At 40.5% G+C, this 15,820-nt stretch overlaps 1 protein-coding gene across 2 annotated transcripts in view; it reads left to right on the top strand.

Annotated features, from left to right (window-relative positions):
* The window catches only part of RTN4IP1 (reticulon 4 interacting protein 1), a 106,584-nt gene that overhangs the window by 65,249 nt on the left and 25,515 nt on the right, over positions 1–15,820 (top strand). For both annotated transcript variants that reach the window (XM_061207696.1, XM_061207695.1), the window contains exons 2-5: positions 84–235; positions 1,031–1,099; positions 2,013–2,137; positions 14,200–14,248. In XM_061207696.1, the coding sequence (XP_061063679.1) occupies positions 110–235; positions 1,031–1,099; positions 2,013–2,137; positions 14,200–14,248 (369 nt within the window). In that variant the 5' untranslated portion in view covers positions 84–109. The remainder of the gene's footprint in view (positions 1–83; positions 236–1,030; positions 1,100–2,012; positions 2,138–14,199; positions 14,249–15,820) is intronic.

Here is a 15,820-nt window from a genome sequence, read left to right on the forward strand (position 1 = left end):
GAATTGTACCTGGCCTATAACCCTGCAGTAGTTTTAAAATCATCCCATTCTTTTGGAAGAAACAAATAAATTGTATTTTATAGGTGGCTATGGAGCTACAGCTTTAAATATGAAACGTGATCCTTTACATATTACAATCAAAGGAGAAGAATTTCCCCTGACTCTGGGCCGGGATGTGTCTGGTGTGGTGATGGAGTGTGGACTTGATGTGAGGTACTTCAAGCCTGGCGATGAGGTGAGTTATCACATTGCACTATTCCTTCTCAAAATTTGCAGATTTAATTCTGCTGCTTTTGGAAATATATTCCGTATCATTTACCTTTTTTTCTTCTTTTCAATAAATATACTGAGCTTTGGCTGGAGCCCTCATTTTCTTGGTTCAGTTCTTCTTTCTGTTGTTTCTAGTTCTGTCACAATAGCTTGCTGTGCTTGAACTTTTCTAAATCTAGTGCTTAAGAATTGCAAGACTTTAAGATATATATGATTGGGACTTTTTAAGTCTTTAAATGACAATGTCTACCTTATGGGTTAGATGGTTTTAAAATAGCTAAAGGTTGATATAATCACCTGTCCCTTGTCACTTTGAACTTTTATACCAAGAAATTAAAGTCAGCTTATAATAATAGCTAGCACTGTTCTAGTTGTTTTTCATAAAATAACTCATTTAATCCCTATGAAGTAAGTACAGTTAGGCCCAGTTTACAGGTGAGGAAATCAAGCTATAAAGAGATCCCACAACTAACAAGTGGTAGAGCCAGGATTCAGGCCCCAGAGACTGTGTTCTTACTGGTACTCTAAGTAGCCAGTAAATACAGCAGGATTTACTGGTATCTACCTCCAAAGTGGTTTGACTTGGTAAATCTAGAATCATACTAAATGATACATTGATATCATGTGAAAATAACTCTATTTTTTGCTGGATTGCTGACTTGTGCTTTTTTTCACAGGGTGGGGTATGTATTGGGGAACACTCTCATGCTTAGCTTTGGCTTAAAAAGATCTGTTTCTAACGAAGTTGTGTGTGTTTCAGGTCTGGGCTGCAGTTCCTCCCTGGAAACAAGGCACTCTCTCAGAGTTTGTTGTAGTCAGTGGGAATGAGGTAACTCACCAGTTCTGTGCTGAAATGCCACTGGAAAGTAGAAACAAAGACTGACAAGTATCTCTGAAATAATTGGAGTCTTTTTTTTTTTTTTTGAGATCAGGTTCAAGTTTTATGGGTAGTTTTGAAAGAACCGAGATAGAGAATAGGAATTTTTAAAAGATCTAAAAAAGTATTGGATGTCGTTTAAATAACACTGCCTGCCAAAGCGTTTATCTTTGTCTTGTGGAACAGGGATTTGGAGCAAGATCTAGAAACCCTGCTGTGTTTCTTGGTTTTATCCAGTATAAATAGTTGAAACCAAATATACCAAGTGGAGCATACCGATTCATCATAAACAGAAGCGTGGAAGTATCAAGCTGTTTCAGATAACTTTCAAAACAGGGGTCTAATCGAATCCAGTCAGGAGGCCTAACAATTTAATTAGAAAGAAGGGGGTTAATATTAAGGAAATTGCCTACAGAAGGGAGGGCAGGAAGGGAAAAAGGATTAGAAAAAAGATAAGATTAGAAAAAGTCTGGAAAGATTACCTTCCAGTAAATGGGGGTAAAGGAAACAGCTGATGACAAAAACAAATTAGAATGTATTTATGAGGGCTCAAGGTTTATTTGGGTTTATTTCTGGGTATAGTTAGGACTAATGGTATTGTTGAATGTGGTCTTTTTATGAAGCATTAAGCAGCAGTATCTGATAATGTAACCTATAAAACCTTACTGAACCTCTGCGAGGCAGGTTGAGTCATTTGGAGAAATTCCTTAGGGATAATCTTGGAGTAGGGTTTGCAATAACCACTGAACCTGGCCGAGTGTTATATCTCTGAAAATAGTTGGATTCCTGTGAAGATAGATGTACTTAATTGTGTTCATAGGTTTGCAAGTCATTGCTTATTTTTGACTGTTATCTTCAAATCTAGGTCTCTCACAAGCCCAAATCACTCACTCATACTCAAGCTGCCTCTCTGCCATATGTGGCCCTCACAGCCTGGTCTGCCATAAACAAGATTGGTGGCCTGAATGATAAGAATTGCACAGGAAAACGGTGAGTATCAGTGGTGGCATCTAAAACTCCCTTCTTTCCTTTGGTGACGTCTTTGCAGGAGATTTGTCAGAAGTATTAAAACTAGGCTCACTTACATGAGCAGAGTTGTGCTAACAGTTAAAACAATTTCCAAAGAACTCTTGTGCCAGTTTGTACTTTCTTAATCTCATTCTGTTGATTCTTAGCTCAATCCATTGAGAATTTTAAAAATACGTAGATGGATGTTAGGAGTCTGAACCTTCTAAAATGATGCAAAATTTTTGTATGTCAGTCTCTGGGAAGAAGATCCATAGCTTTCATCAGATTCCTAAAAAGGTTAAGAATGACTTCCTTACAGGTTTTAAAGAATGATGGAGTTGCTCTCACACTTGAAGGTTTCTATGAAAAACAGATATAAAGGGTTTGAATATTGTTGAGTTCTCTTAGGCTCTGTGCTCTCTCAGCCTCCTTTAGGCAGTTCTGGAGCTTCCAGGACTTGCAGGTGTGCTTGCTGAGTTTGCAAAAACACAGTGAGTGTTAGATGTTTTTGAGTTCATATTCAGATTCTGCTGCTTTCTAGCTGGGGGGCCCACTTGGACACTTCTCTCTTGTGAGTTTTGTTTTAGGGGTGAAATGAGATAACGCATATAAAATCAGTGGCACAGGTTGTGGCACACAGAAGGCACTCAGTACATGGTGGCTACTGTTCTTAGCAATGTAATTACTGTATTCTTTGTGTTTCAGAAAGTTGGCATCATAGAGAAAATGGATGATTTTATTATTTGGTGAGAAAACTAGCTCCTCAGAACCATTCAGTGATGGTGATGAAGGAGAGAGCTGTCGGTCAAATTTTGTTTTCTGGTTGCTAAAGATTGTGCTGGAAAAATAACAAGTCTGTGTCATTCTGTACTCCTGTTGTTATGAAACATTGCACTTGACCTTTAATGTGTTGGATTATAGACATTGAATTTAGTGAACGCTTAATAGCTGTGTTTCTGAAAGCAGTATAAAGGCTATTCATCTAATGAGGTGCTACCCTTCATCGTAGAATTCAAGGTAAATATTCTAAAGGTCAACGCTGTTTATTTTTTAAGCTTTTGGGCCTTACCATTCTTGAAGTTGCCATTTTGGTCCAACACTTTGTTTAAATTAAATCAGTTTGATCATGTAGATTTTTCTAATGGTTTGTCTTAATTAATAACCTTGCAAAAATCGTGTTCAGGATTTTTAGACATTTATTATTATTGTAGGCTCTGCAGTGACATTGATGCTTTGTTTTGTTTTTCCCTAAAAGCATTCAGCTTTCTGTGCCCCCATGACCACTCCAGATAGAGAGCTCTCATTCCTTTTGCTGGTTCAGGCCCTCCAGGCATACTTTTTTTAGTATTCTGTAGAAAATGAGTTAGAAACAGATCTAACTATCTCTTGTCTTCCCAGTTTATCGTTGGCTTTGTAGGTACTATGTTATCTTCTGTTTAAGCAGTAATGGCTTGGAGCTGGGGAAGTAGAGACCTGGGTTCCTCTCTCTACACGGCTACTAACTAATCAGCTGACCACATGCATGCTTTTTATGGTCTCTTTGCTGTTTCCACCAAGGTACTGAGTGTAGGACAATGTAGGCTGTTAGGCGAGCTTTGAGAAGTGGAAAGTTTTATACTTATCAAAGTGATTTATATGTTATATTGAGTTGGGTCAGTTCATTGATTTAGCCACTTGTTAACCACACTGGAATGAAATCCACTGTAAAGAGCCTCACTGGCTCACATCATGGACTTGTGTCACATTCCCACATGTGTGGTGACTCAGAGGATGCCTTTGTTCCGAGTGGCAGTGAGAGCTTGGCCCTTGGTGCTCTAGGAAATTTGTTTACTGAAATTATTACACATGGGTAGTAATAATGGCCTTCCTCTCCAACTCCTTATTTTTATTTTTTTTTAGAAATTTTAATTAATTTTTTTGTTTTGGCTGCGTTGGGTCTTCGTTGCTGTGTGCAGGCTTTCTCTAGTAGCGGCGAGAGGGGGCTGCTCTTCGTTGCAGTGCGCGGGCTTCTCATTGCGGTGGCTTCTCTTGTTGCAGAGCACGGGCTCTAGGCGCGCGGGCTTCAGTAGTCGTGGCTCGCGGGCACTAGAGCGCAGGCTCGGTAGTTGTGGCACACGGGCTTAGTTGCTCCACAGCATGTGGGATCTTCCCGGACCAGGGCTTGAACCCGTGTCCCCTGCATTGACAGGCGGATTCCTAACCACTGCACCACCAGGGAAGTCCCTCCAACTCCTTATTTGTGAGAATCACATGAGAGATGTGAGCACCTTAAAATACTGTAAAAATACTTTTACGTGAAGAAATTACTATTATAGGGGGATTTTACTAACTTAAATGCAGAGGTTCCGGTGTCCAAAGTAACTTTTTTCAGTTTGACTATCCTTTGTGATTGGTGGAGCATATTTTGGCTTCTCTAAGCAATAATTATTCTTTTACTGTTAGCTATTGGCATTAAGGCAGTCTTTAGTCTGCACAAAGCAAATCAGTGTTTGTCATCAAGGACCAACAGTGTTTTTCTAGCCAGTTAATTAAAAAAACCTAAAACTAACAATGACAAAAACACCCACCTTGAAAGAATTTACAGGATTTCTTTGTAACAAACAGCTTTTTGAAATTAAGACAAAGCTTTCTAAGGCCTGGATGGTGTTTTGCTTTTCCTTCTTTGTTCTATAATTATATTTCTGTAACAACTGAGCATCAGTTAACCAAGGGGATAATTTAATACTGACATCATGTGTCTTTTTTGCCCACGCTTTGGTATCACTAGAAAAGTCAAACAAAATGATTTCCCTGTTATCAGCCCATCCATAGTTTCTTCATGATTTATTCCGTAGGAACACATAGATAACTCAGGGTTCTCAAGATGAATAGAACTTTTTTAAAAAGTGGTTACACCAGATATTTTTGGAAAAGGGTTCTATTTGATGGTTATATTTATTGGTAGTGTCATGCTCTGCCTGAAATTCATCTCTTGCTGGGAAGTTGTACTTCACTGTTTGACAGAAGTATTAGAAAGTGTTAGAAATTGAACCATTCCTCCCCCGCAAAATAAATTTCACTTTTAAATTATGTATACTTGAAAATCAGTGAAGTGGATTTAGGAATGCTTTTCCCTCTTTCTTTTTTGAGATTAGGCTTTACGACAATAACACTTTGTCATGTAATTGTAAATTAGGTGTCTGATTAATTCTGTTTATAGAATTAGACAGGCTCAAACATAAAACATTGGATCCCCCCTGCCCATATGCTTATCCCGGTAATTACAACAGCTTCCTTCTTTCAGCGGCCTTCACCTGCCTGTCCTTCCCCCACCCAACCCACCTCTTCCTCCGCCCTCTCCACTCCCACCACCCCTGGGGACTTTGGGTTTTCATTTGCACTTTGACTAGGTTGTACGGGGAGAGGGGAAAGGGGAAGGAGAAAGAAACCCCTGTGGCCTAGTTGCTTGGAGAAATCCTGGGGTTGGGAGGAAAGGCGCTGGCTCTGGGCTGGCTGTGTGCTGCCCATGAATCGCCTCCACCCCAGGCCTGTTTTCCAGGGAGCTCCGGGACGGCTCCGTTAAAGGAATTAGTAGCAAACTCTTTCCGGGCCATTTGTGTTTTACAGATAGTTGCCCCTGTCACCTAGAAAACTATCTTGTGACGTGTAGGAGTCGTTCACTCTGCAGTGCACCGTAACCTCACTTCCAGCTTTGCCGATCAGCTGCAGGTGTTCTCACCGGGGTCATAGCTGACCGAGTTGCCAACCCAACGATACTTTTCAGTTCTTACAATTTGACCTCTGAAGTCTCTGGCGCTGTTGCCCACTTTTGTCATGCTCACTTTTTCCGTGGTTTCAGGGACACTAAACTCCTTTAGTTTTCTTCTTGCCTTTTGGACCAGTTCTTATCATTTTTAAAGGCTCCCTTTCTTCCCCCAGCCCTTGAACTGTACCTGCTTTCCCGTTGTCTCCCTCCATCTTTCCTGTCTCCCAGGGTTATCTCATCTGCTCCCAGTTTCTTTTTATATTTTGGTAACTTGCAGATCCTATTTCTGACCCCATCCTCTCTACTCAGCTCCATCCAGTTAGGTGTCCCCTTTGCAGCTGAAACTCAACTTGTGCAAAACAAGACTTACCGACGACCACCCTGACGCTTCCTCTATATTCCTACTGTCAGTTAACTGTGATTTTCCATAAGCCAAAATGTGGTGTTGTTCCCAAACCCTGCTCCCTCCCCTTCTGCTGTGCAACTCATTATTGTCCATGTCATGTAAAATTTAGGATTGTTGTCAGATTTGGAAAAATGTCTTCCAAGTTTCTTTACGAGTTGCGAGATTCCAGGGCATCTCACGTTTCCTTGTGCAGTGAATAAGCCCAAAATACTTTTGCATTTTAATTGACAACCTTCATTAACTAGCTTGTTGTTGATATCTTCCCTATAGTGGTGTCAAATGACAAAAATAATACAATTTAATAACCAGTTTAATATCCTTTATTCAACGGAAAACCGTCCACAAGCGGCGGAGCTCTCTTCCCAAGGGATTTTGGGCAAGACTGTGTTTTATGCAGCTTTAGAAGTGGCAACACAGAAACAAGGCGTGATTGGCTAGGAGGTCTGATTCCCCTATAAGGCTAGCAGGCCCTAGTTTCTAGGGTGAGGTGAGCTAAAGCTGAGTTGGAGGATGGTGATTAGTGCTAGGTTTCCTTGGCAGTGAGGCAGGCTGTGACATGGGCTGGGCCACTGGGGCGGCCTCCATTTTGTGGGTCCTGAATCACAAATTAACTTTATCAGTGATGTGTTGTAAGTTTTTACATGTCTTTTAATTGGAAGAATTTTCTACAGACCAGCTTCTGGTTCTGTACATTTCAGACTTCGCTTCTCTCTCACTGCTCATATAATCCAATGCTAGGTACCATGATATTCAGTCTTATCGTAATAAAATGTTATGATACCTTGTTGTGTTGACTTAGTAGGAAATAGGAATATTCCTGGAAGGCATTCTTAAACCAGGACAGCCTGTAATAACTTAACTGTACTCAGAAATTACTATGAACCACATCGGTATTTCCCACTAAGCCCAAAGCAGATGTATTTCCAAATCAAATCTAGTGTCACCTGACAAGAGAGGAAGTATAATGGAGAGGAAAGTAGGAGTGGAAAGAGGCAGCAGTTTTACTGATTGTGGTTAATAGGGAGGAAAGATAATTTTCTGTCTACGCTTCAGAGTTCTCTGTGGAGACCTCTGTAACAGAAGACAGGGAAACAAGAGAAAAACAAACAGAAGTTTATTAACATGTGCACCTCACGTATACACGAGAGATACCCAGGAAAAATGAGTAACTCAAAGAGTTAGCTTAGAATTCAGGCCAAAATGCCATCTTTAGTTCAAGACAAAAGATAGAGGAGTGTAGGGAAGGCCAGTTGTGGAAAGTTTACCAGGAAAAGCAAGAATAAAGTTAGTTATGCAAATTTAAATTGGTGCCTTCTCCACTGATAAGGGTCTACAGTTATCTCCAGGGATTAACCTTTGTCCTTCTTGGTAAAGAGTAAAGCAAGCACCTTTGTAAACTTCTGTCCTGCTTTTAGGCAAATAGGGGGAGTACAGAGATTTCTTACACCTACTTCTTCTCAGTTGCCTTCAGCTCTGAATAATCCTTATGCCTAAGTGGTATATTTTGGGGTGCCATATTCTTCTACCCTTCATTAGCATATCTTCTGCAAGTTTTACAAAAGCATATGTCTGTTACCCTAAAACTCGGTTCTCCTCTTGGTGGGTGTCAAGCCAAAAGACACAGCCACGCCAAAGATAAGGAGAAGGAAGGACTTGTAATATTATCACTTGCAGCAAGTAAGGAGAACGCCGGGGCTCTTTCCCAAAGCAGTCTCTCTCCAAACAGCAAAATTGGGTAAGTTTTAAGCTAAGAGAACATGAATATTCATGAAGGGGCTTGGCCTTTAGTTGATTGAAGTCACAAGGGTCAGAAAAGTGCAACATCATCATCCCTTAGGTTCCAGTTCATCTGGTGGTTGAGCGCTTCAGGCTGATCTTTATCATTGACAGAACTGGGAGTCATTACAACTGACATATTATCTTTGCTACTGTTACTTTTCTTGCCTGATAAGAGTTATTTCTGCTTCTTTTGTTCCCTTAAGATCGTTAATTACTGAGACCTGTTCAAGGGCAAGCATTGTGGCCAGGCTTATATCACAAAATGGTTTAGGCCAAAAAATGGCTTCTCTTCGGTCAAGAAAGCCCGGCCTGGTTCGCTTTCTCTGGGGATCCCCTACCCTATCTGCTTACATGTCCATTCACATACATTTCTGGGGCTCTTCTCCAGGCCTTGTGTAAATGGGAGGGACTGAAGCTTAAGCTTCACTGGCTCTGTAGGGGAGGAAAAATATCTCTTTCCTCTGCTCTTTTAAGTCTTGGCTGGGGCCCCCGTAACAAAAGGCAGATAAATTAACAGAGAAAAGCATACACATTTATTTGTTTGTAAGTTTTATGCAACATGGGAGCCTTTATAAGGAAATGAAGACCCAAAGAAGTGGTTAAACCTGAGCATTTTTTTTTTTTAATTGAAGTACAGTTGACATACAGTATTATGTTAGTTTCAGGTGTACGACACATGATCCGACAATCAAATGTATTACAAAACGGTCACCACAAGTCCAGTAACCATCTTTCACCATACAAAATTATTACAGTATTATCGACTGTATTCTTTATGCTGTATATTACTTCCCCATGACTTACTTATTTTATCACTGTAAGTTTTTATCTCTTAATCCCCTTCACCTATTTTGCCCAAGTCTACTTCCCTTCTGGCAACCACCTACTTGCTCTCTGTATCTGTAAGTCTGTTTCCTTTTTTTTTTAATTTTTTGGCTGCGCGGCATGTAGGATCCTACTTCTCCAACCAGGGATCGAACCCGTGCCCCCTGCACTGGACGCACAGAGTCTTAACCACTGGACCGCCAGGGAAGTCCCTGTTTCCATCTTTAAACCCGAACATTTTTACGCCAGCTTTGATGAAGAGTGGAGAGTCGTGAAAAAAAACGTGATAGGACAAACATATGCGCCAAGCGTAGTACACTGAGAAAACTTAGCAAGGCCTGTTCTGAGTCCTCACTGTGTCCCATCTTGGAGATAAGGTGCTCTTTTCCTCCAGGTATAGGGCACACACCTCTCACACGAGGGTCTTATGACCAGCTTCATGGGAGAAGATCAGAGAGTCCTTCCCTCACATACTGTTCCTCGAATTCCTTCAGCTTAAAATATTCAGTCTGCTAAGGTGCTGTATGTTTGGGTGGCACTTCCTGAATCCTGTCACTTCCATGGTAAACCTCCCCTGACCATGCTACTTCTCTCATCCATTCTCGTGTTGCCATCATAAATGAGCCTTCCCTCTGTCTTCCTTCCTCTGTTTTGCACCAGATGGAAGGAACCAGTGTCTTGGGATGGTTCCCACTGCCTGTCCCATTTGGGGAGATGTGTTACCAGTACCCCAGGTTGAAATTCTGAGAACATGTCCCCCAGAACCATCGTTATACTGTGTATGAGGTTCTTGGTCCATTATGGGTTAACTAAGCCTTTTTAAAGGGCTACCCTGGGCATCTTGCCAAGATGTATAAATAGCTTTGTTTTCATGGGAAAATGTGTTTAAAGTTCCGAACAACTAATTTACACATGAACTCTTCTGTAAATCGGGGAATGTCTGCATGAATTATGGAGGAGTAGAAGAAGGGGACACACAAACCCAGGCTGTCTTAGTCATGTTTGGTTGATTTATTTTGTAATTCTATTCCCCTTATTCAGATTAAGTTTCTCACTTAAGGGAATAAATTTAGCATATTATGATATGCTTTGCTATCTTTCACCCATTTTTCCTCTAGATTTAAAAGTAGTGTGTGAAACTAAAAAAGATGAGTTTATACATTTTCAGCATCATCCTTATCTTTTAAAGACCATTTATTTCTACTGATGGAAGATTTAGCCGTATTTAAATCAGCTTTGTTTTGGAGCCATTAGGACTTAATGAAGGGCACTCTACTCTTGTGACTTTTTTTTTCCCATTACAAGTATGTGGTCTGGGGGGAATCGTGAAGGTCATATACTTCTACGTTAGAAAGGTGGAGAAACTAAATATAAGCTTAAATTAGATTGAAAATGCCAATTCGCATTCACTAACACCTAGAGTACACCTCTGTGTTTATCATTTCATAGCTGATGAATATGAGGCCTAGAGATTCAGTTAATGAGAGAGTTGGGACTAGATCCCAGGTCTCTAGATATCTGGCCCTGGCATTCAGAGATTTCTGGGGCTTAGCCAGAATGTAGGAATTTGAAAGGCAATTCCCTACTTCTGGATCGCCTGCTGTTTTGTAGTATGTTTCATATATTTTTTATGTGTAAGGCAATTAGGGTGTTGATGCCTTGTCTCGTAAGATTGTGATACTGAAAAATGTGATTGTAGAGGACTTAGGTGCCCAGATGCTAAATACAAAGTGACTCAGTCATGGAAAGGAAACTAGTTGCTCTGCAGCACGTGGGATCTTCCCGGACCAGGGCTCGAACCCATGTCCGCTGCATTGGCAAGTAGATTCTTAACCACTGCACCACCAGGAAAGCCCTCTCTCATATTTTTACATCAGCTACAATGCAGTTCCCACTGACTGCCAAAGAAGCTTTGTGTGTGGACTTAGGAAGTAAGAGAAGAATGTGACTAAAATTCTTGGCAATTTTGAATTATAGTGCTTTTTGTAAAGAGAGTATTTCCTGGGCCCTTACTCTTTATAAACCAATAAGCAATACGTAGAAGATACAGCAGTACACCTTTCTTCACTCTACAAATAGGCTACTACTTCGGTGAAGTTTGAATATATTTCACGACCATTATAGCAAGCTGGGTAGAAAGTATTCCCACTATATAGCACTGAAGTGAAGGGCCACAGGGGTTAAGCAACAGCAGTATTTTCCCTTTGTATTGAAAGTGCTTTGAAGAGTACAGGAATAGTTCCTTCAGCCATAGGGCTTCAAACCATGGAGGACCAGCTGACTTATTGCTGGCTTGAAAAATATATTTGCCTGCTGTCCGTTTTGGGGACTTTCTTTGTTTAAAGAAAAGTACAGGCCCTGATTGAACCTGCACAAAACATGGAGTTTGCATGACCGGAGAATGAATGGTGTGCCCCCAGGGCTGCTTCACAAACTGACCTGCTGTCTGTAGCGCTTCTTTGGGCTTGCTCCTTGCCTGTTTTGCACTCGCGGGCGCCGTCAAGTGGCACCATCAGGAACTGAAGCTGCTAATGCAGAACCACTCCCTCTTCCACCAAGCGCTGCTAAGAAACACATTTTTGCTTTTTCATATGGAGGAGTGAGACTGCTTTGAATCAAGAGTTACGGGGAAGCTATGAACTGACAATAATGAGTTGGAGATGTGTCTGGCTATTGGATCCTTAAGCAGCCATTGTATTTGGTATCCTCTTAATTCTCAGGGTGAGAATTAGAAATTCATTTCAAGCTTTTCTTTATTGGAAGAAATTTTAATGCAGTCTTTCAAATAGCCAGGTGATTCCCTCATTTGGGGTAGTAGCAATTGTTGTGAATTGTAGGATATAATGCTGATTTAGATTATTTTTATTTATTTAGTTAATTTTTTTTTTGGCTGCGTTGGGTCTTCATTGCTGCGCGCGGGCTTTCTCTAGTTGCGGCGATCGGGGGCTACTCTTTGTTGCGGTGCGCGGGCTTCTCATTGCAGTGGCTTCTCTTTGTTGTGGAGCACGGGCTCTAGGCACATGGGCTTCAGTAGTTGCAGCGCTCGGGCTCCGTAATTGTGGCTTGCGGGCTCTAGAGCGCAGGCTCAGTAGTTGTGGTGCATGGGCTTAGTTGCTCTGTGGCATGTGGGATCTTCCCGGACCAGGGATCGAACCCGTGTCCCCTGCATTGGCAGGGGGATTCTTAACCGCTGCGCCACCAGGGAAGTCCCTAGATGATTTTTAAAGCCAAGCAACATTGATCAGGCATCTGCTACACCCAGGGTAGTATGGCTGGTGCTGGACGTAACATGAGGTCTCTGTCCTCAGAGTCTTGCAGAATGGCCTGGGCAGCAAGCATGTGAATGAAAGTTAACAATGTGTCCAATGCCAAATGCGGGCATGGATGTCAGGCTCAGGGCTATGTCTAGGGTATTGTGCAGGCAAACTGGGATTTGAGCCTTTGAGGGAAGGGAGACCTCAGCAGGCAGTGAAAGGCGTTTGAGAGCCTGAGGCATGGGCCAGCATGCATGGGACTTGGGGTTCCGAGTGAGGGGACTGGGGAGGCTCAGGTGGAGAGTTCTGTTCCAGAAATAGGGGAAATCGGAGTTGCAAAAAAGATTAGATTGTCAAGAACTTAAATGAGAGTTTGACTAGTTACATTTCTATAAGAATGTGCCAAAATAAGAGGGTGAAATATCCCATGGATGAACTAATTTTGGGATGTATCTGTGAAGCAGTCTTAGTGCTTCTCCTCTCCCCCACCGTGCCCCCATTTAGGAAGCATTAAAGCTATTAAATGTGTGAATTGAAGGATTTTGGAGGAGTTGATCTTTAAAATTTCTTTTATTCTTCACAATTTATAATTCCATGAAATTAAAAGTAACTCTTCTAAAAGGAACATCATTTTCAAAAAGACTTGTCTTAATTACATTTGATGGTAATTTGGTGGTAATTTCAAAGGGAATAGCTGGCTTACAAATATTACTAATAACTTCTAAGATCTAAAGGGTGACAACCAGCCTTCTGTGATTTGGGTAAGAGGGAAAAAAAAATAAAATGAAACTAGAGTTAAGATTGTAGACAGAATGTATGTTCCAGGTGTACCTGATTGAGATAGGTGGCAAAATTCCCTGCACTTTCCAGCAGCCAAGTCAAAGAGGGACCCACAACCTGCAGTTACACAATTTGCAGTGACAGATAAATAGAAGCATAGCTACTGCCACCAACTTAGTCTTCAGAAAAATGTTTTTTTCCTGTGGGCACTCATAAAGCGAATTCTCAGGAAGAATTCTCTCAACAGTATCTCCTTAGCTAATGTAGTGTCCAACATCAAACGGACACTTTTTATAATGTCTCTCAGCCTAGACTGGTAACAGAACACCAAAGTGCAGTTCAGTACAAACAATTTTCTGAGGACCTGAATCTGTGCAGCCTGGGGAAGGCAGTTCACTGGAGCTCTAGCTTAATTCAGAATAAAGTGTGAGAATATGTAAAGCAGAGATTCTTGACTAGTGATTTTCTTTTGAATCATGCCTTCTTTGGGAAATTGATGATAAGTCTGGATCCTTCTTCTTCCCAATGCACATATGCATGATCTCACCAAACTTTGCATGTTATTTCAGTCAGTTCACAATTTCACAGGGTTCACACCCTCACAGCTCTCACCAGCACTCATCCACAAACTCCAAGCTGCACATCCTTGGTCTAGAGTGGCAGGAAGACTACATACAGTAAGGAAACATGGTAAAAACCTGGAGCACAAGCATGTTTGTGCTGATAGAACAGATTCATATGCTTAACAAGAAGCCAAATTGAGATAAGATTGGTTTCCATTTATGAAAGCTGGTGAGCATGATGGGACGTGCCTGAACAAAAGACGTTTATTCCACTTTGGCAAGAATGTGGTCAGGAATGTGATTTTTCTTAGAGAGCAACTGAATATACTGTAACACACTAAAAAGGATCCCAAAGCTCCCTCTTATAGAGAAAGCTATGGTAATTTAAGCCTAGAAAAATTGTAAGACAGATGTTACCAAGAAGCATCTGAGCTACTTTAAAAAATACAAATCATTGGTATTTTTGGTATATTGTATTCTTGGCAAAGAGTTCATAGTATGTCTAACTTTAAGCACTTATAGGTTCTTGGTGAACCTAAAAAATCCTTGTGTAGTAGAATCTTGGGAAGCTGAATGATTTTGTTTGCTTTGGGGATTATCTTTGAGCCAGTTACATGTTGAAAATGTCTTGTTTGTTTATCCAGTTATGTTGGCTTAATATTTTCATTAGTTATGGTTTTTTTGCATTGCAGTGTTTTAATCTTGGGTGCTTCAGGCGGAGTTGGTACTTTTGCTATACAGGTAAGACAATTTCTTTATCTTGTGAATAGGAAGATTATTATTTTCATGAATTTATAAATTTATATATTGTGAACTATTTTTCCTTGAAAGGTGAGAGAAATTACATTCATTGTGATTTCAGCTTGCTCTTCTAAGAAGGAAATTTTCTAATGTAGAAGGAAGTGTTAACCTTTCCAGTTGTTTAATATATGAGAGAGTTTGTGGCTGTCCTATATAACAAATGTAGGAAAGCTTTTAAGGAAGAAGACCATGGGCAGTGAAAGTGGATGGAAGTTGGCAATTCTGTAGAAATTGATAAGCTGGTTCTAAAATATATATAGAAATGCAATAGCCAAAATGCTGTATAAAAATGACAATACTCCCCCAAAGTGATCTACAGATTCAGTGCAGTCTTATCAAAATGGCAGCTGCCTATTTTTTGCATAAATGGCCAAGCTGAACCTAAAATGCATATGGAATTGCAAGGGACCCCAAATTGCCAAACAATCTTGAAAAAGAACAAAATTGGAGGACTCACACTTCTCTAATTTAAAACTTACTTACAAAACTACAGTAATCAAAACAGTGGTACTGGCATAAAGATAGATATATAGATCAATGGAACAGAATAGAGCATCCAGAAATAAACCTATGGTCAGTTGATTTATTTTTTAAAGGTTTATTTTATTTTATTTTTGGCCATACCACAGAGCATGTAGGATCTTAGTTCCCCAACCAGGGATCCAACCCGTGCCCCCCTGCAGTGGAAGCACAGATTCTTAACCACTGGACCACCAGGGAAGTCCCAGTGGCCAATTGATGTTTGACCTGGGTGGCAAGACCATTAAACAGGGGAAAGAATAGTCTTTTCAGTGAATGGTATTGGAGCAACTAGATGCACATGCAAAAGGATGAAGTTGGACCTCTACCTCACGTCATATGTGAAAACTAATTCAAACTGGGTTAAAGACCTAAATGTAAGAGCTAAAACCATAAAACTCTTAGAAGGAAACATAGGAGTAAATCTTCGTACATTGGATTTGGCAATAGATTCTTAGAGATGACACCAAAAGCACATGCAAAAGAAGAAAAAATTAGATGAATTGGACTTCATTAAATTCAAAACTTTTGTGCATCAAAGGATACTATCAAGAAAGTAAAAAGACAACACACAGAATGGGAGCAGATATTTACAAATCACTTATCTAATAAAGGTATGGTATCCAGAATATGTAAAGAACTCTCACAACTCAACAACAAAAAGACAATCCAGTTAAAAAATCAACAAGGACTTGAATAGACATTTCTTCAAAGAAGATATAAAAATGGGCAGTAAGTCGATGGAAAGATGTTCAACATCATTAGTCATTAGGGAAATGCAAATCAAAGCTGCAATTGAATGATTGGCTTAAGGAGATTGTGTGTGTGTGTGTGTGTGTGTGTGTGTGTATACACAATGCAATATTACTCAGCCATAAAATATGAAATATTGCCATTTGTAGCAACGTGGATGGACCTAGAGAATATTATGCTTAGTGAAATAAGTCAGAGGAAGATAAATACTGTATGATATCACTTATATGTGGAATCTAA

The sequence above is a fragment of the Eubalaena glacialis genome, chromosome 12 (assembly GCF_028564815.1).
Source record: "Eubalaena glacialis isolate mEubGla1 chromosome 12, mEubGla1.1.hap2.+ XY, whole genome shotgun sequence".
Classification (NCBI taxonomy): domain Eukaryota; kingdom Metazoa; phylum Chordata; class Mammalia; order Artiodactyla; family Balaenidae; genus Eubalaena; species Eubalaena glacialis.